General features: G+C 38.7%; 1 protein-coding gene across 1 annotated transcript in view; it reads left to right on the top strand.

Moving 5' to 3' along the window:
- Window positions 1-17,170, top strand: part of CNOT7 (CCR4-NOT transcription complex subunit 7) — a 22,472-nt gene extending 5,302 nt beyond the window's left edge. The window contains exons 4-6 of the mRNA XM_006015854.3: window positions 6,940-7,084; window positions 12,481-12,591; window positions 15,420-17,170. Coding sequence (XP_006015916.1) covers window positions 6,940-7,084; window positions 12,481-12,591; window positions 15,420-15,548 — 385 coding nt within the window. The 3' untranslated portion in view covers window positions 15,549-17,170. The remainder of the gene's footprint in view (window positions 1-6,939; window positions 7,085-12,480; window positions 12,592-15,419) is intronic.
- Window positions 17,171-19,781: the final 2,611 nt, after the last annotated feature.

The following is a 19,781-nucleotide window of genomic DNA, read 5'->3' as shown; positions in this document are numbered from 1 at the left end:
CAGTCCAACGCCTGCAGGCCGTGGGCATTGGCTTCTCCCAGAGCAGCTGCAGGAGGGGCTGGGGTGAGTGGGGCCCTGGCCCCACAGCCCTTTCCCTTCCTCCCACAGACTTACCTGCTTGGGGGAGGGGGGAGTGCGCCTATGCCGATTGCATAAGAGTGAATTTATCTCGCATATAACAAATTTTGGGTATAAAAGAGGTCATTGCATAACAGCAAATTCATATATACAGAACTTGCATAAAGTGAGGGAAACTTATAGTCTGAAACTGTACATGACAAATCAAAGTAAATGGATATTTTTAAGATTCAGCTGAGCACTTAATAGTCAGACTATTGCTTGTTATGAACATATTAACTGATCAAACATTTGCCATTCTAATACAAACAGAATGGTATTATAGATTGCACAGAAATATTGCTTTCCCTTTTTAGACGCTCAAACTGCAATGTACACCTTAAAGTCTTCAGACTTATGAACCAGCAGATGGCACTGCCCCTTTATGTACCACATGTGCAAGTAGTGAAAAAAAGTAACTGTAAACTGTAGTTTCCCATTTTGGGCCCCACTTTTTATAAACTAAATATAGGAGTGCTTACTGAACTCTTTAGAAACCAAAGTTTTATTTTGTATGATTAAATTAATTTCACGTTCACATATTTATCTTAGTCTTTTAATAAGTTGCAATGCACTACTGTTTTCTTCAGATTTTTACCACTGATATTTCCTTTTTTTGCCGGAGATTTGTGATCTGTTTGCCCTGTGCTTCAGCCCACAAGGAATATTTACTCCAGACTTACCAGTAGGTAAATGCACTGTGCAAATCATTCCATTCAAAATAAAAAGCTTAATGCAACCTTTTGGCTGTCATACAAACTGATTTCTAATGTTTCTCTTATTCCATTATATGAGCCCATTTTGCTGTACAAAAACAACAGAGCCTCTAACAGAAACATAAAACATGGTTTTGTTGTTAGTGGGAGTTAAACGTTGCCTTGATGTAATGGAGTTGTTGTGTAGTCAGTTAGATACTGAAGATAATTTTACACTTCTGCAGCCAACAGTGGATTTTAAGGTCTGTTACTAAGTAATGCCCTCATTTTGACATTTTAATTATTGGGTACTAGGCAGTGAAACAAGCTTCCTAAAAAAGTGACATAACTGTTTTAGGACTATAAATAGATTAAACTATTCTCAGTTATTTTTGTTTATCATAATGCATTTGTGATTAACATGTAGCTTATTACTGGGTTTTTTTTGGGGGGGGGGGTTTGAGTGAATTTTTGTTTGTCCTTAAGTACTGATGCTTCATTTTTAACTGAGACCCAAATAAATTGATATTTATCTGTTGTGTACGGTCCCATTCCCCCTACCTTCCAAAGTACTGAGAAATAAGAAGTTCAGCACTAATAAAGTAAAAATATAGCATTAGTTTAAATGTGCATACAAAAAAAGTCTGTGTGAAGCCAATATTGACTATTTCAGGTTTTGAATTGAAAAGAATAAGTAACTTGTTTATATCCGTGCTGCAGCATATGTAGAAGGCATAATATTGTTAGCATTAGTTTTTTGCAATTGCTGTGTGTTGTACATATCAACTCATTTGGCTTCATAACAAGATTTAATAATAAATCTCTTTTGAGTTGGACTCTTTGATCAACACAGCTTTAAAATAGCTGAAAATAGCTATTTGCCAGAAGAAACATTGTTTCCCCAGCAATAACTTAAGTGTTTCAAACTACAAGTAACCAACTAGCAGACCTAGTTGTAATGCAGTTGTTTGTCTGTAATGCAGTTGTAGAAAGTAGTGAACAAATTAAACAAATTCCTAGTGTGAATGGGAAGAATTTCTTTCAAGTGCCCCAGAAAATGGGATAAGATCCTGGATGGGTGATGGAACAAGTTCAGGGCCAACTGTTTTAACTGTTCCTGACATACTTAAGTTTGCTAAACTTAAGGAAGTTTCCGCCCATTAGGTGTGATCTACTTTAGGTTGGTTAAGAATATGAGAGCAAAATTGCACCCCTTCCTGAGAGAGAGATTCCAGTACAAGCCGGAGTGCAGAGGTAGTTACGTGAGGGGGGAAAAAAAAAGTCGTTTGCCAGTAGAGCTTGTTTTAATTTGGGAAGCCAGTATAACCTACCTGGAACGACTTTTTTTTTTTCTTTCTTCCCCCTGTATATTTCTTGTAATACAGCTGTGCCGTGTTTGATTAGGGATGTGAAAGATGATTCTTGAAGATATAGGTGTGTTGACAGAAGGCTTTTAGTGCAGATATGTCATTGTAGCTATAGCTTGTTGGAACTAGTCTTACTGAATGGAGCTTTTCTACATAGGTGCATATCACTTGTGTGGGCACTTTTAAATACTGTTATATCCTAGTGTACTCTTCTGTAGACTTGGGATAACTATGCCAGCAATTCCTTTCTGGTATAAACAAGGCCTGCTGGTTGGGTCTTTAGTTATTTGGGTCAGTAAATACACTAGGGCTCACATTGCTGTGGACATTCAGTGGCTTTTTGAAGTCCAGTGATTTCTTGGAGGCTTTGCCTTTAGTCCTTTGATTTGCAGACAACCTCAGTTGCATGGGGTGAAATACTCTTTAGCTGAAGACCTTCATACTTGAACACAGAAAACTAACTTGGTAAGCTAGATGGTGCAGGATACCTTTAAGAAATCATTTATTGCTCCTCTTTTTATATTGGGTAATTTCATTCATAATTAAGCTTCTATTAAGTAACAAGTCAAAGAAGCATAAGTAACATTGGAAATTGTTTATTTTTATCTGTATGTTCCACAGGAGTGGTTCTTTTCAAGAACTCTAAAATCTTTTCCAATATAAATAGTGGCTGTAAATGTGCTTAGGTCTAAAATCTTTTCCAATATAAATAGTGGCTGGAAATGTGCTTAACTTTTTAATTCCCAAACATATAACAAATGTTGCATGCCTAGAATCTGTACCTGGGTTTTCACTGGATTCAGTAATTACTAACTTCAGTGGAAGGGAGTGTTCTTAACAGTAATTCTGACATGAGTTTCATTCCAACTTTATCTTATTCTGCCTTAATGTCCTATTAATATTTTTTTTTTTATAAATCTTTCTGATTTTATTGAGAAATACTCAGTACCTCTGAAAACCAGCTATTATGTAAAAATCTTGATCCATATTTGACTTTTGATTTAATGATATTCATTGCATGCAAATGGATTTTTTTTTTCCAGAGATTCCTCTGAAAAATCAACAACAGATAGGTAGCAGCTCTTTGTTGCACTGGACAACTGCAATTTATCATCTCTTGATCACAGGCAATTTCCAGATATGGGTGCATGTTTTACTTGCATGTCACTAATTGCTTTTGCAAACAGTAGTTACTTCAGAGGCCCATTATTTTAAGCTGTTATATACAGCCAGTATATCTTAAATTCTGCAGCTTGAGGTGCTCAGATATACTGTTTTTTGGGAAGATTTCTTAGGCTTTAAGCAGTTAGCTAATTTTTTAGTAGAAGATGGAGTATATCATTTATAAAAAGCAATTTAAGCTTTTCTAGCCCTATAGACTTAATTGGTAGCTTGAGAAAAGTACTTACCTACAGTTAATTGGCTATTGAAACCTTTTTTTCCAGATAAGACCGAAAGAAAGAAAGAATTGCCAATTCTATCTTTTTCACAAACATTTTTTCTGAAAGTCGTATTGTCTTTGGCTTAGTTTTGTAAATATGGGGTATTAAGTGTGCATATTATTCCAGGTTTTCTGTATCTTATGTAATGCACCCATTCAAAGTTACAGATACAAGGATTGGAACCTCTTGTGTGTTAGGATGTAAACCAAAAACTGACTGCCTGACACTTTATAGAGAATCTTTCCTTTTCATAATTGGGCATTTTACACTTTCTTCTGTGTTCAGCACTGGTCACTCTTGAGTACAGATTTCTAAGTTTAGGCTCCAAAATTGGTTTTGATCCAAATTTGGAAGTTCTGCTGCTCCTGTGAGAATAAATGTGGATGTTTGGTAACCTGCACAAATAAAATATGAATGTATTATATGTGTATTGGTGTGAAATGTATCCACTAGGTTGTGAAATAATATTTGGTTGTTGTGGTACACTGGAAATGTGTATAAACACGTTCAGTATGAATATTTGAGAGACCTCTATGTTAAGCTGAACAAACAGAGTCTTGGTTTATTTTCCAGAAACGCATGCATCTGAGTTAAAGGTCTGCATGCAATGGAGAGAAAAAATTCATGCCATCGAGTACTCCACTGTTAAGATTCTTGCTGTGATTTTATTTATTTATTTATTTATTTTCTGCATGAGGGCCCTGGAAAAAACTGCTTCCTTATATCCACACAATCACAGATGTAAATACATATTTCCTCTCCTGCCGCAAACTTCACTTCTGGTAGTGAGCTCAATTTTTAAAATCCTCGTCAAAACCATTTTTAACAGTTCTTGCAGTATTACTTCCATTCAGAAACTGAAATGGAATATTCAGCATGTTTTTGGTAATTTCATTGTGTAAGACTTCCTGAGGAAGTTAAGAAATTTGTAGGAAAGCAAAAGCACAGACATTAAACAGTATAACTATTCCTCTGCATTAGAAGGACAAGTTTTTGGTTCAGCCTTAATCATGAGTGAACCAGTCTGAAGTGACTGACTGACTGATTACTCTCCATAGGCGCCAAGGTCTCTCTAATCCTGTCTTCTCAGGTTTTGGTTCTTAGTGCCCTTTTAGATTTTCTTTGAATTTTTTTTGCAAGTGTGAGCAAAATAATTGCTTTCATGGTCTCAAGTTTAACTGTTAAGTAACTGGGCTCGCTGCTCTGTAGTTTTACCTTGTTCGTCTCAATTGAAGCTCCTACATTTACTAGCCAGGGAGCAAAGGCGTCAGACTGATGCTGGAGATTGGAGTGTTGCCAGCACAGCTTCAAAGGGACATCTGCAGCAGTTGGAACCTTAGATGCTGTGCCTGCCTCCTTTAACTAGAAGTCCACAGTAGCATACAGGAAATCCCCTTGGGAGGAGCATAAGCAGCTGTACCTTTCCTGTAGCCTCTCAGAGTGAACTTTAGGAAATGATCCATTCTTGGATATCTACTTAGGATTTACTAGTTTTTCTTCCTTTAAGTAGTATAATGGTAAGGCCATGAATACAATCAAACTGATTTAAAAAATATAGTGGTTCTAAATCATATAAGTAAGCACAATTCCATTTGCAGTAGGTATAAACTGCATCCAGGATGCTCAGGCCCTGATTCTGCCTTTGAAGTCAGTGGGATTTTACACGGGTATGGGCACCCAGCATGCAGGAACTCTCTCCAGGATCTGAGGAACAGGTAGTTGAGTAACGTCACCCAAACATACGGTCTTGCATACTTTGTGTTTTGTTTGTGTTAATAACACCCAAATGTACCAGATAAGATTTGGACCCATGTGTGCTGCACAGACACACTGAGAATCCCTGCGTGGAAGAGCTTATAGTCTATAACTCAGTGGTACTTTAACTTTTTTTAGGTTTAAGGCACCCCTCTATCTTTTTTTGGAATTTGGCAGCACCCTGGATGAGAACTGCTGTTGTGCTGCCTCTGCTTACCTTAGTGGTTCTCAACTGGGGTCAGGCTGCAGCCACTGGATAGAAGTACCCCATGTGCCTCATGCACTGGTTGACTAGAACTGACTGAAGCACAAGTGCATGCTCCTGTCTCCAGTAGGAGGCTAAACCTAAAGCAGGCAGGAGCACCCACTCTTGCTGTAGCCATTCCCAGTCCACTCCTGTGCTCCTCCAAAAAATGGAGGCACATGGGGCAGTTCTGTTTGTCCTGCACATATCTGGTCCTGAGGGATGCTGTGTGGAGCCAGACTGAGAAGTGTTGTGGAAAGAGCAGGTGCTCCTATCTGCTTAGGTCTATCAAACAACTTTTATGCAAGCAAGGAGTGCATGCTCATGCCACAACCCTTCTTGATCTGGCTATGCATGAGGTGTGACAGCAGCACCCACATCATGAAACCCTGCTCGAGAATCTCTAGTCTAACTCTTCCCTGTCACTTCTTCAAATAATAGCTCTATTAAGACTATGAGAACTCATATTGAACTCAGTCAATATGTCAATTAAGTCTTTCCCTCTCGCATATTTAAATGTATAGATGTGTATAAGGGGTTTAGGTTTAGATGTGTATAATGTATACTTTCTCCTGATTTAATTTACAGTAAATGGGTAACTATGAATAGTCAGGCAGTGTGCATACTCATGGCCTTCTGATGACAAGATGGTAGAGGCTGAAATGAAGTGATTTGTACTGCTTTTAGAACCCTGGTAAAAGAGGGCATGCAGCCTTAATTAAGATGAAATTTACCCCAGTGCACACAATCTATATACAGTGGAAGAAATCCTTCAATTTCAACTTCTACTTTCTTCTCCCCAGAAACCTCAGGGCTTATAGAAGGAGCCAAAGCAATATATTTATAGAACCATAGAAAATTAGGGTTGGAAGGGACCACAGGAAGTCACCTAGTCCAACCCCCTACTCAAAGCAGGACCCTCCTCACCTAGATCCATTTATCCATTATGTATCTTTGCAGTAGGTCTTGACTTGGCAACTGAAATGTCAGCTACATTGGATGGATAGGGCAGGGCAGTGTAGCCGCCGCCAAACCCAGAGGGGTCAAGTCAAGGTTCATTCCATCATTTGGCCTCTAAGACTGCCAGTAGGATGCATCTGTTTTCGTAGTCTCATGATGTGCAGATATGCCTTCTGGAAACTGCACTGTAACAATCTGTTTTCTGTGTGGTTAAATATAACTTTATTTGCAAAACACCACTTATATATTTTACTTTTATATATTTATATACATATAAAACTTAAACAGTTTTATTTTGGAGATGGGGGTCTTTTTAGAGTCATCTACCTGATAATTATTTTTATGTGGTTAATTTGCAGTGGTTATGACTTCGGCTATCTAATCAAGATCCTCACAAACTCCAATTTACCTGAAGAAGAGCTAGACTTTTTTGAGATACTCCGGTTGTTTTTCCCTGTTATCTATGATGTGAAATATCTCATGAAGAGCTGCAAAAATCTCAAGGTAAACCATTTGAATTGTGCTTCAAAACCAGTGTTCTAGGAGGGCATTTTTTTTCTACAAAAATAAAATAAACTTTTTGCTACCTTGTCCTGCAGTGAGCTCTGCCTTGATGGTATTACTCTCCAACCATTGTTCTGATTTACTGAATTTTGATCATTTGATGGTAAAGTTACTGCTAGAATGTAAGAGGCAGGTGGAAGCATCCACTTCAAGTCTTGTAGCTTCTTGCTATTTAAAAATAACAAACCAATCCCATCTTAGTGGCAGCGCCACAAACAGTGCTGCTCACAATAAAACTGTTAGGAAGTAATCCCTCACCATTCATTTATCAGACTGAGAGAGCTGAACTTCATCTTCAGAAGCTCTAGCATCATTCCTCACTGCTTAGTTTACTATAGGGCTGCAGTTGTTCTGGCTAGATGTAGTGATGGCTATGGCAGTGCAAAAGTGCTTCATGAAAGGAAGAATGTGTTGGAAGCATCAGGTGGTTCTGTAGGTGAAGTTTAGCAGCAGCCTAGGCTCAGGGGCAACTCTTGACTTCTAGAAAAGATAAACAAAGTGTAGGAACTCACTTCTTCCAAGCCAGTTAGGCTACTAATTTTCTTGTTCTATTAGGCATAAGATTTGGAGAAGATTTTATGGGATGGGAGAATGAATATGAAATAGGAATGGATGCATGAAGGCAAAGACAGTGAGGTAAAAATATGCCACTGGTTTGTTACAGCTGTTCTGGCTAAAGAAGCCCATGTGACTGGTTTGGTGATGAAATGAAAAGTATGCAACTGATGTGAGGCTGTCAGACACTCATGGAAGGCAGTACATGGGAACATGGGCTGGCTGAATGAGAGCCCAAACGAAAACCTGGACACTTGACTGACTATAGTACATCCAAATCCTGAATAAGGGAGAATTTGCCACGTTTTTTATTTCAAAATACTGAGCCAGTGGTCTACACAATGCTGATGGATCTAAACTTTTTTTTTGTCAATATCTAAATAAGACATGTAACTTTCAACCACTGTCCTTGTGATGACAAGGAAGAAAAGAGCACGATTTCCAGCACCTCTGCTAATCAGTCTGACACTGAGAATGGGGAAAACCATCCTTTTTCAGTTACAAACAAGCTGCCCTCATGTTGGTCAGGAGTTTGCATTCTGACAGGAACCTACACCAGTCTGGGAGATGGCTGGGTATTGAAGAATGTTAGAGACTGTTACAGTTTTTTCTCCTGTTCCCTCCCCCTGCTTGGGGCCAAGGGACAAAATGAAGTAGCTACAGAGCTGCAGAAGTATTTGAAAAAACAAATGAATAAAATGTCATCATGAGCAGAAAAGACACTTGTGCTGCTTTAACACATGCCTCTTTCTTTTGCCAGCCATTACCTATGTACTTGACTTTATGGACTTGGGGGGCCAGGGTAACAAATTTCAGAATAATAAGGATTTTGGGGGTGGGGAAAAGATTTGTCAATTGTTACAAGGTTGAGTGCGTTCTTTATGACACTTGCATATGAAGAACGTGATGTGCATTGTTTGGGAAGATCATAGTAGCATTTTGTAAAAATATGCTGGTGTTTTCAGTCTTTAAGAATGGAGAGCGCTTTTCAAAGTTAAACAAATAAGTCAGGTTTGGACTCCTACGATCAAATTCTGGGTAACTTGACCGGACCAGTAATGATAAGAGACGAGATATGGAGTACCCTGTCCCTTCAGGCATTATTGAAAGAATCTCATTACTTTCCACAGCAATGAAATGTTCTCAGTTTGATACAAATCCACACGTCTGGCAACAACTGCTTGAAATGAAGCTAGTGAAGCAGTCAGTGTCTGAGTTTTCAGAAGTCAAATTGATTACTCTCTATACACAGTTGCCTAATTTCCGTGCATTTTCTTTTCAATCTTTATTAAACTTCAGTGAATTGAATATCTCTGCAGTTGTTGTCTACTGACATGAACCAATTTTACTTCTTGTTCATTTTATTAGAGACAATTCTTTATAAACTTGATGCTTCTTAAAACATTTTTTTGTTTGCTTTGGGAACAGGAGTAAGATTGTGCGGGTACTGGCTGCAGCCATTTTATGGGGCTTTCTCCTGGCAGGCTAGTTAGAACACTATTTGAAGAACAGAACAGCACTAATTCCTACTCCTGTCCTATATCCCTTTCTGTATGAAGGGAAATGGTGTACCTGTGGTTGCAGCCAGACAGCCAATCCTGCCCCAAAGGGGAAGGAAGGCCCAGGAGTTAGAGTAGGACTTGTTAAGCCAGGAATTAAACTTGGGTCTCCCAAGAGATGTCCTGTATGACTTCAAGTAAATTGCATTATCCCAGCTTCTCAAGGGATTAGAATGGGAGAGTACCTAAACACCTTTAAACATATGGGGTAAATATTATGTCCCCATCTTGTGTGGTATTGAGGATCAATATGTGAATGACAGAGCTGCTTAGGGTGTTTCTGTCTGCAGACATTAGTAAGCTAGGGTGTGAATTTACAGTGTGCTAGTTTCTCTGTACTAAGCGTCTTCCCATGGACACTTTTTTATAGTCCAGTAAGGCTGACCATATAGACAGTTACTAGCTAGTGCACTGTAAATTTATTTTTTTGCTTACTCCAGAGAAATGGCCCTGTAGAGGTAAACCCTGAGACACTATGGTAATGAAGACCTGTACAGGTAGCATAGCTATATTGGACCATGTCTGAATTTTCTATAATGGTGAGACTTACCAAGTGACACAGAATGACTGGCAACTTGTAGAACTGTCTTGAAATTTTGTATTTTCAAGTGAAATGCTTTATATAGACCTCTGGTTACTATTTTTTTTGGATCTGGTGTCTGAAAGAGTGACCAAAAAGAGAGACTTTGTATCCCATTATTAGTCTCTGGGGATATGCAAAGTTTTCTCTTGCTTTTAACTGTTATTGTCATTTTGAGACGGACAGTTTTGGTCAATAGTTTAAAAATAGGTGGGTGTTTTTTAAGAATCCTTGATAAATCTTGGGCGCTATTCACAATCAAAGAGGGTGCTATCACTAGTAATTCCTCGATTATTTTCACTTTTGATGTATTTCAGACATTGTAGTCAGTAACTCCTCCCTTTCTTTTGTAAACGGAGTATGTTCAAGGAATTTTCTTTAATGGACTTTTGAGCCAAATTAGAATTGGTAGACAGTCATGTAGTTGACTGTATATGAAGAGGGAAGCAACCTTGTGCTGCTGTCTTTAATTGGCCCTTTTTAGTTTAAAAGGGCATGAGTGTTTTTTATTTTGTTTTTTAAAGGGGTTCTACATTCTAATTAAGCTTGTTTGTATAATAGTTCTCATTCATGCACTTTGAAAAGCTGAGAACATCTCTTCAGTTTCTCTCTTCTTACCCTTAGCTCCCATTTGCTTATTGAAGAGGAGAAGCTAAGTAACTCTGAATTGACGTACCACATTCAGATAGTGACAGAAGTCAAATTGACAGTCTCAAGCTAAACATAGTTCCTCATCTGTCATATTACTACCATGGATAACTAAATAATATTGTTTCTACTTATTCTCATGCTGGAGAAGGCAAAATAGATTCATGGTCACTTCTGGCTTTCTGGCTCTTTTTTCCTGTGCCCCTCCTCTGGTCTTCCTCCCTACCTCTTTTTCAGATATTTTTAAAAATTACTTTTTTTTTCCAGGCAATAACTGACTTTGTCATACAGAGTTGCTGATATCTCTTCAGGGTAGTTTATTGCACATGCTTATATAGTTATATAGATCCATTACACTGTAATTGTATGCCCCAATGGATCAATTTGAGAAAGGACCCACTTACATGTCTAGAGCAGAATTGATTTGTGACAACATTGCTTGCACTTGTAATAGCCACTGTCTTGTGTGACATTTAAATGAAAGTTGAATTAGTCAATAGTTGTTTTAGTGTTAATTATAACCGGAGGTCACTAATCTTTCAGTGTCCCTCTCTCCCTCTCATGCTGTAGCCAGTTTCTCAGTATACAATTCTTATTGATCGTGCCTCTCCTTCCAAGTTCATACTCTCTCCACAATTGCTATAGAACCTAATTGTATGAAAAGGTGATATTAGGACACAACACAACAAAGGAGTAAAGATGAAAATACTCAGTTGAAGGTAGTGGTTGTAGCTGCTTAGTTAGTTTCCCACCTTTTACATGTACATGTGTGCTCTTTGTTTTCTCTCCCCAAATGTAGGTTTTGCTTTTGAGTTCCAAATCTTGTCTTACTGCCTTTTGGTACTCACTTTTTCCCTTTTTCTTTTTTTCTTTTTTTTGTGTGTGCTGGTTTGCATCCTCATCTGTTCTGGCATTCTCTGCAAATTTAATTCATTTGAATTTGCACCACAAATATACCTGACAAAGATATGAAGGGTATGTTTAGTTGTCACAACCTGCTGGAAGCTAAGAGTTCTCCACAGGGTTATGCTTAACGGGAAGCAATATGCTTGAAGACTGAAGGGTACTCTATAGGTTACCAGTGACGTGTGTGCTACAGTTTAAGAGTCTGCGGAGCAGTTCAGTTTAAGCCCTATATTGACCTGCTACATGGGTAGTCAGTGTTTTAAAATGCATCCTTACTGCACGTGGGCTATTATAGCCTTTTTGCATCTAGTAGCTTTCAACATGTGGCTTGAAAAACATCTTAAATAACAAGTTTAGTAAATTACCGCAATAATTGTTTATGCAAAGGCTGCCTTTGTATAGCTTTTAACATTTATTTAACCTGTTTACAAGGTAGCTTATTTTGACTCCCCTTATGGCCATTAATAAAATGTTTAAGTTGAAAATTGCACACTTGTTCCCCCTCCCCCTTCATTTTCCAACTGTGCCACTTGGGTTCAGGGTACTCTTATTCCTGAAGCATACCTTTTTCCTGGACTAGATGCTTGTGGTACTTTGAAGTGTTGTGAGGGGAGTACAGAACCCTGAGATTAGGGTCTGTCAGGTAAGTGAAGAAAAATCTGTATTTTAGATGAAAATCAGTTATCTTAAGACGCATTAAAGCTCACATGTTCTTTTAATGATTTGGACTCTTAAATTGCTTGTTTTTTTTAAGCATTATTGTTCACCTTTTAAATTCTAACCCAATAGAAAGATTTGGAGTTAAACATCTTTATTTATGAATCTGTTTGTCAGCTGCATTAGTCCTTCTGGATGTTGTCAGTGTAACACTGTCATGCCAGTTTTTTGATTCTGACTGGCTGGGGTGACCATGTCTATCGCTTCTCTAAGCCAGTCATTAGTGCTTTAAAGTGTCCTGTTGCTTGCACTGTTGTGCCAAGGGGTTGAGTTTGTTTTGCTTTGATTTTAAACATACAAATAGCTGCTAGGTTAAATTGTCTGACCAGCTTAAATTACCTGACTTTTTGTAATGCTGTTTCCTTTTTCAGGGTGGACTGCAAGAAGTTGCTGAGCAGCTAGAGCTGGAAAGGATAGGACCACAGCATCAGGCAGGATCTGATTCTTTACTCACAGGAATGGCCTTTTTCAAAATGAGAGAAGTAAGCGCACGCATTATTTTCTGCTGTAATTTGCTAGGACAAAAATAGTCTGCCCTAAGTTGCTGTTATGCACTAATAGGATGCACAAGTACCTTTCACCTCTTCAGGCAATGGAATTTCTACCAGTTTTTCCAGAGGGCAAACAAATGTTTTTAAAAACAGTGCCTGCTCAAGCAAAGTCAATGGGCTCCCCTTCTTCCCCTGCCCCACAATATTAAATATGCTCCCGCACTACAGTCTCCTCTTCTCTGCTTTCACATACTTATTTGCCTCCTGTCCTATTGCTCCTTTCTGCCACCTGTGGGCCTCTCATCTTTAAGGCAGCTGCTGTGGGGATGGTGCGAGCTGCTTGAGCAAGCTACTGTTGACTGCAGCCTGCTCCAGGAGTCTCCTGGTTGATGGTGACAAGTGTCCCTGGCTTTTCTTTTGGAGCTTCTGCTCACTCATCCTCCAGGTGTTGTACAATATGCCTAACACAAGCCACGTGTAAAAATGGGCCCATCTACGCTGGATGCTTTTATCAGCGTGCCAACTGCAAATATGTTAAATATTTAAGTTGCTTTCTGAGATGGTGCATTCCTTCTGTTTGTCCTTTGCTCTAGTGTGATTCCTTGGGTAAACAGACCTTTCTGTCTCTAGTACCTGGGTTAACTTAAGCTTACAAACTTACCAAATATGAACCAGGTAAGGTTTTTTTGTTTTGTGGGGGTGTGTGGTTTTTTTGTTTTTTTTTAAGATCATCAGGTTGCCTCCACAAATACCAGGGAGAAATTGCACATAAACAGGCTCCATTTTCAAGAAGGGGACATGTATTCCAACAGAAGCTTAAGAAACTTCTCTTGAGTTAGTGCATCTCAACTCTGGCTTCGTGCCAGAAAATCTGGGTCCTATTTAATTCTCAAACGGAGGCAGTCCTCATCATTAGCAGGTCAAGCCAGCTGATTTTAAAGATTACTTGGACTGAGTTGGCCTGTTCCATACTGAGACATAACTTATGCAGTACATTCTGTGACATCAGCCAGTCCTTACTGCACATTTCACTGTCCCCATGTGGTTTGGCTCAAAAAGCTGTGATTGGCCTGCAGGGCCCAGAGTAGAATTGTGGGACAAGGCTGTTCTTTTTATGATAAGATCTGAGCGGAGTATAGACTGGTAATATTCAAGCTTTCCCAGTGAGGTCTGCCCACCGTTGCTAAATTCATGTCCTCAAATTCCAAGTATGATCTTAAACAGTATAGAGACAATGGGAAAAGTGAATAACAGCCATATCTCATAGCTGTAATATTATACTTCATTGTGGCTTTTGTGGGGAAGGGAGAAGAGAGAACCTATTAAAAATTAATTTTTTTTTAGCAACCTCTGTTTTTATTGTAAATTATAACTTGTCCTTCACCAGAGTTCTAGACCTCTGGAAAACATTGTGTGTTGTGATGGTAATACTATAGAGATTTCCTTAAAGTTGCTACTGTGCAGTGATAATGATACTGTCCATAAATTTGTGGACAGCAATATCATGCACACAGGAAATGCTGCTCTAAACAAATCATTTTTGTGGGGAGAAAGTGCATTTTAACTCTTCTGCCTGTGTCCATCCTCTTCCTATTCTTTTCCATGTTGCCTGTTGTCAATTTCTTTTATGCACTGTTCTCTTGAAACATATTCCATATCCTTTCCTTATGTCCTCACCTTTTGGCTATCCTTGTTAGACACATCTGTGCTTTTATAGGATTTGATGTTCTATACTTCGTGTACCGTCTGGAAGTTGTCACAGCTAGTCCTTTGCTTTAAAGATGGAAATTGGAGCCTTAAGTTCAAATTTGTGTTAATTGGGTTGGGGTGGGGGGTATCCAGTAGGTGGAAAAAGAATAGTTCAGCCATACTTCTTTAACTACTCCTTTTCTGTTCTTAAAACCTTTGAGAGAGACACTATTTGCTCTGTAAAGACATTCTAGAGTGTTTCATTGTGTGATATCCCTGATGTCTCTGACTGGATTCTCAGACCTTGGTGATGTCTCTCTCAGAGCTGTGCATTTTGGAATGTTTTTGGGAAACCTAGGTAGGTGCCCAGGGATTTGTGTGGAAAAGGGGAGTTTCTGAAATGGAATGTGTGCTTAAATATTATAGGGTTTTTTTGGCTCCTGTGGTATGTTCCCTTGTTAATTAATGCTTGTAAAAGTGCTACATTTTGTATTTTCTTAATTCCATATTCATTTTAACTTTGCAGCTCACTTTCAGTCAAATTCCTTCAAAATAAGCTGACAAAGAACTGCATATTCCAGCCTTCCCCAAAACCTGTAATACAGTCTACAGTTAGCTTCAAGGACAAGCCACAGAAGAGTAGTGGCACTGAATGTAGACTTAGTTTTAACTTTGGCTGGTGGATAAAAAAACTCTTTAATTATACTTGCTCTGTATTTCAAGATACTCAGTACCTAACACCATACTGAGCAACATGTAGATCTTGGATCATTATGCTAGAGGTTCTGCAGACTGCTGAGGAGAAGGCATGTAAAACTCACGTGCAAAGACACTTTTGTGAATGCAACTAACAAAAGTAAGCAGGCTATAATTCATGAGGTAAAGCAGGATTTTCAAGCGTTTACAGTTTTACTGCTTTGTCAGAAGAGGTATATTGAGAGAGACCAGCTTATACTTCTCTTGATCTTTTTCATAAAAAGGAAGCATACTACATGTTTGCCTTTAGATGGCCAGGAAAATAATTATATGTTGTTTGTGTTAATTGTTTCTCTCTTGATTTCATTTAGGCTTGGTATGTGAAAAATCAGAGACTTTTCAGTATTGATTTCTCTTTTTTGACTTCTCTTTAGATGTTCTTTGAAGATCACATTGATGATGCCAAATATTGTGGCCATTTGTATGGCCTTGGTTCTGGTTCATCGTATGTACAAAATGGCACAGGAAATGCATATGAAGAAGAAGCCAACAAACAGTCATGACATGAAATGGGAGACCACCTTTTTTGAGCTCCACATGCTTGTATATAGGTTTTATCTCTTGTTGATTCCCTTGGACAATAAGGCTTTTTCCCCTTTCTCAGCACACTTTCTTTTCTGCCTTTCTGTATACTAAATCTGACTGTTCCTATGACAGACTTTGATCTTGATATGTAGAATTTTCTGGGTTAAATCTGGCTTTGTACCTAGCCCATCTGTAAAGAAGCATGTATAGGTTCAGTGTGGCAGAGAGAAGGGGAAAACTAAATCATAATGAATTGTCTGGTAAACTTACCTAGTTGGTCTTAGTTTTGTTTTTTTCCCTTTTCCCCAAATTAACAAGCACTGATTTAACTAACTCCCCCATTTCGTGTCTGTCCCTTCCAGTATGCAGGAGTTTTAGCTATTCAAGATTGTGGACCATCAAATTTGCACTTTAGAGAGTGACTCTGACTCAGATCCTATGTTTTATCTGAAGCTTTGGGGATTTTGCCCTGAGCTAGAAAAATGATAGTCTGCCACCGTTTCCAAGTTCACACTGTATATCTTTGGTTTTTGAAGCCATAGAACATCACTCATTCACTGCATAACCTTTGTTCAAGCAAAACGAACTACTGAAATCTTACTAAACTGCTGTTTGTTACTGGTGTCCAGTCATCCAAGTACATCCTGCGCACACCCGCTTCTAATTGGCCTGCTGCTTTAAAACCGCTCTGTGATTGGATAGAAAACCAGCAAAGCATTTGAAAACCAGCTTTACACCCTTCAGGGAAAAATCTTGTGATTTGATTTTGTATTTTTGCCGCTGAAAGTTTCTAAGGATATTGGAACTGCAGTAGTTCTGTAATGGCACACTTCCTGGATTCATTTCCTAGCTTTTATTCCAGTAATGTATACCTTTATATATTTTTATTTTATAAAGTCATATTTATTATGTACTTGATTTGAGAATTTTGCAAGTCAATTTAGTTAAAAGATAAATCTCAAAGACCTTGAAAAACTCAATTCTGAATTGAAATATTAAATCACAAGGAAGATAAGTTGTGCTTTTGTAGTTGCTACAAAGACCGATGGTACAGATTTGTTGTAAAACAACAAAATATAAATAACTTATAGATAATAAAGTTACCTGAGGAGTGTAATGCTAGTTTATTTTTAAGTATATCTTAGCAATATATTTTATATATATTGTTTTAAAGGACTGTAAAATACTTTCTCTTAGCCATGCATAGCATGTGTACAGAGCAATTGTGCAGGAAGACTTATTGAATAGCTAAATACTAACCTGAAATGATGGAATGCACGCCGTAGTGTGTGTGTGTGTGTGTGTGTGTGTGTGTGTGTGTGTGTTATCTACACGAAAATCAATATTAGCAAATCTCCAAATGTTCGCCAAATTGATCTGTTGACCTTGTAATTTAACATATTCTTCTTTCATTGAGTTACAATAATGTAACTGAGTGGTCCTTTTTAAAACAATGAATTATTTGCATAACAGAGGGTATTTGTTTTTAAAGCTTTTGTAAATAAAGGCTTCGGAAATGTTTTCTTACATATCTACAGACTGGTGGTTTAATTGTAAAACTCTTACCGGAATGTATATTGTAGCTAATTCAATTCCTGCATGCTTCCTGTTGTGCTAATAAATTTGAGGCACCCCTTGGAATATGCCAGCTCATTTTAACCCCCTTTGCTCTATTTTTCTTTAGTCAAATAGTTTTTCTGTTGCAGAGAACTCAGACCACAACTACAGATTTCCATTTGAAAACTCTAGGTTTATTTTGTGGATCATTCGTAAACTTAACGGTGCTAACACTGTGTGACAACCTTCAGAACTCCTGAAAGGATCTCAAGGTACCCCAGGGTGCCTTGGCACCCCGGCTGAGATTTACTGTGCTATGCAGACTAATTCATATTTCTAATGGCTGAAAGCTTTTCAGTGGCTACCCCAGTGATTTCATCGCTGGCTATTTCTTTCCATTCAGAATTTAACAGGGTGCTCTTCCTGTGCATCTCCAATTATTTCATTGCTGCTAGCTTGGTTTGCAAGGGTAAAACTAGTATTTTAGTTTCCAGCTCTGAATTGGAGAAAAAACTACTAAGTGTTTAGATGATTTCCTATACAGATCAGTAGTATGCTGACCGTGTAGATTTAGATGTGCTTTAAGACTTGCTGAAATCCTGTTGTAGGTGGAAGCTATTAATTTAAAACATTTTGGGGGTATGTAGTTACACTCTGAAGAAAATCCTTGGTGGGTTTTTTTTTAATGTATTTGATAGATTTTTGTTGTTTTGAAGAAACTTCTCAGTTTTGGATAAGGATATATCTGAAGCTTTTGAAAATATTCCTTGGTTACTTATGCTGTTAGAAATGTCTGTGTGTCTCACACCCTAAAACTCTCCTGTCACTGTAAAATTTTTGTCATTGTGCTTCGATCTGTTCAGGTATTTAAAAGCTGACCACAAGTTCCTTTTGCAAAGTTAACATGAAGGGTTTTGTTTCTATCAAGGAGTAATTTTACAAGAGGAGGAACAAAGTTTGTGAAAACAGATACTTTATTCTGCATAGCCTACATGTTGTAAATTACAGTCTCTAAAAAGAAGGCAAGAAGCAAATGACTCCTTGCTAACCATTGAAAATCTGAATTATCTGTTCCAAAGATGGAGCCAGTTAACAATGCTTTAGTGGAGAGAAATTGATAAACACTGTTGTAGTTGAGCTGGTTTAGACATGTGCCTCCTTTAAAGCCAAGAATTCTGTTTTTCAGCCTCAGATTTGCCTCCCAAGCCTGCGTAAACCTTTCAGTAGTTGGATATGCTTACAGCAAAAGAAATGTGAAAGAATAGGATTAATTGTTTGCCACATTTGATCCTTTGTTATCAGTTGCATTTTGGGTTCTCTGATCAGATGGGCCTAGCTCTGTATTAGGATACATGTTATAAATAAGTAGGTGAAATGGTGGCTATAAAGGATCCACTACATGTTTAAGAAATCCAACACGTGATGTTTGAGAACCAGATTGTTTCTTTGACTGTCCACACAGAATCAGTCCTTGGTGTGCATGTGTTCCATGTGCCCAAGATTTGGATCATTTTGTTCAGCAAAATGTTGGGACAGTTTCTGGTAGCTTGGTGACCTTGCACACCACCACCAAGAGCAAAGCAGATTTAAAGATCCCTCTGTTCCTTAATAAAACTTAAGTGTATTAAACAAATGTTTCCCTTTATGAAGCTTCTCCCCTAAATTCTCTTGTTAGTCTTCTCTCCGGGTCTAACCAAGATTGTCTCCACTTCCTCTCTTACAAAGCATCTAACATTTGTTTGTTTGGCCTGTCCAGAAGTCTAAGCTTCTGTCTTTTGGTCTTAATTCAGCATTTTCCACTGGCTTTGGTGCCAGTACCTTATCCTATAACATCATTTCATAACACTCAACTTCAAAATAAGTATTGAGTCTTCTGTTATACTACAAATCTGTCTCCCTCCACAATAAAATGAAACCATTTGTAGCCAAAGGCAGGATCCTTTACCTTTTGTGTTTTGAACTTCTATTAATGATTGTATATCTGCTACTTACCTCTTGCAACCTTTAAGATGACCAGTTTCCATATTGTATTCCTGGAGCATTATACTCCACCTCAGTAGTTCCAGCATGTGACCTTTTTGTTCATTTGTAGCCAGAGAAGAAAGCACTAAGTAGTATAAGTCTTAGCTGGGACCTATTCTGCCCCTGCAGCTCTTTCCAAGCCCCCTGCCTTGATGACCTCATCAGGGCACAGAACTGGGACCTGCCACTCACCAGGGTAGTTCCCAGTCCTGCTCCATGCTCACAGAGCCAGGCAGGGAACAGGCTTTACAGCTCCTGCCAGCAGGGAGCTTCCAGCACCAACTCTGCAACTTCACGGCCAGTGCTGGGAGATTCTTATCTCCCAGCCTGAGCTCCGTGGTGACCGGGTTCAGGCTAGGAGACCCTTATCCCCCAGTGCCAGGGCTGATGCTGGGAGATCCTTATCTCCCAGCCTGGGACTCAAAGTCATGGGGCTTAGGCTGGGAGATAAAGATCTCCCAGCGTTGGCCCTGTGTGGAGCTGGCACTGGGAAATGAGGGTCTCTTCTTCCTCCTCCCCACCCTGATTGCAATGGGAAAGTGGGGGCTCTGAGATGAGGCCAGAGCACCATATGCTCACATGCTACGGCACCATATACTCACATGCTACTGCCCCAGTACTACTGCACTTGC

This window comes from Alligator sinensis, unplaced genomic scaffold, assembly GCF_000455745.1.
Source record: "Alligator sinensis unplaced genomic scaffold, ASM45574v1 scaffold528_1, whole genome shotgun sequence".
In the NCBI taxonomy this organism is placed as follows: Eukaryota; Metazoa; Chordata; order Crocodylia; family Alligatoridae; genus Alligator; species Alligator sinensis.
The sequence above is the reverse complement of the archived record's forward strand: the minus strand, read 5'-3'. Positions and strand labels throughout refer to the sequence as shown.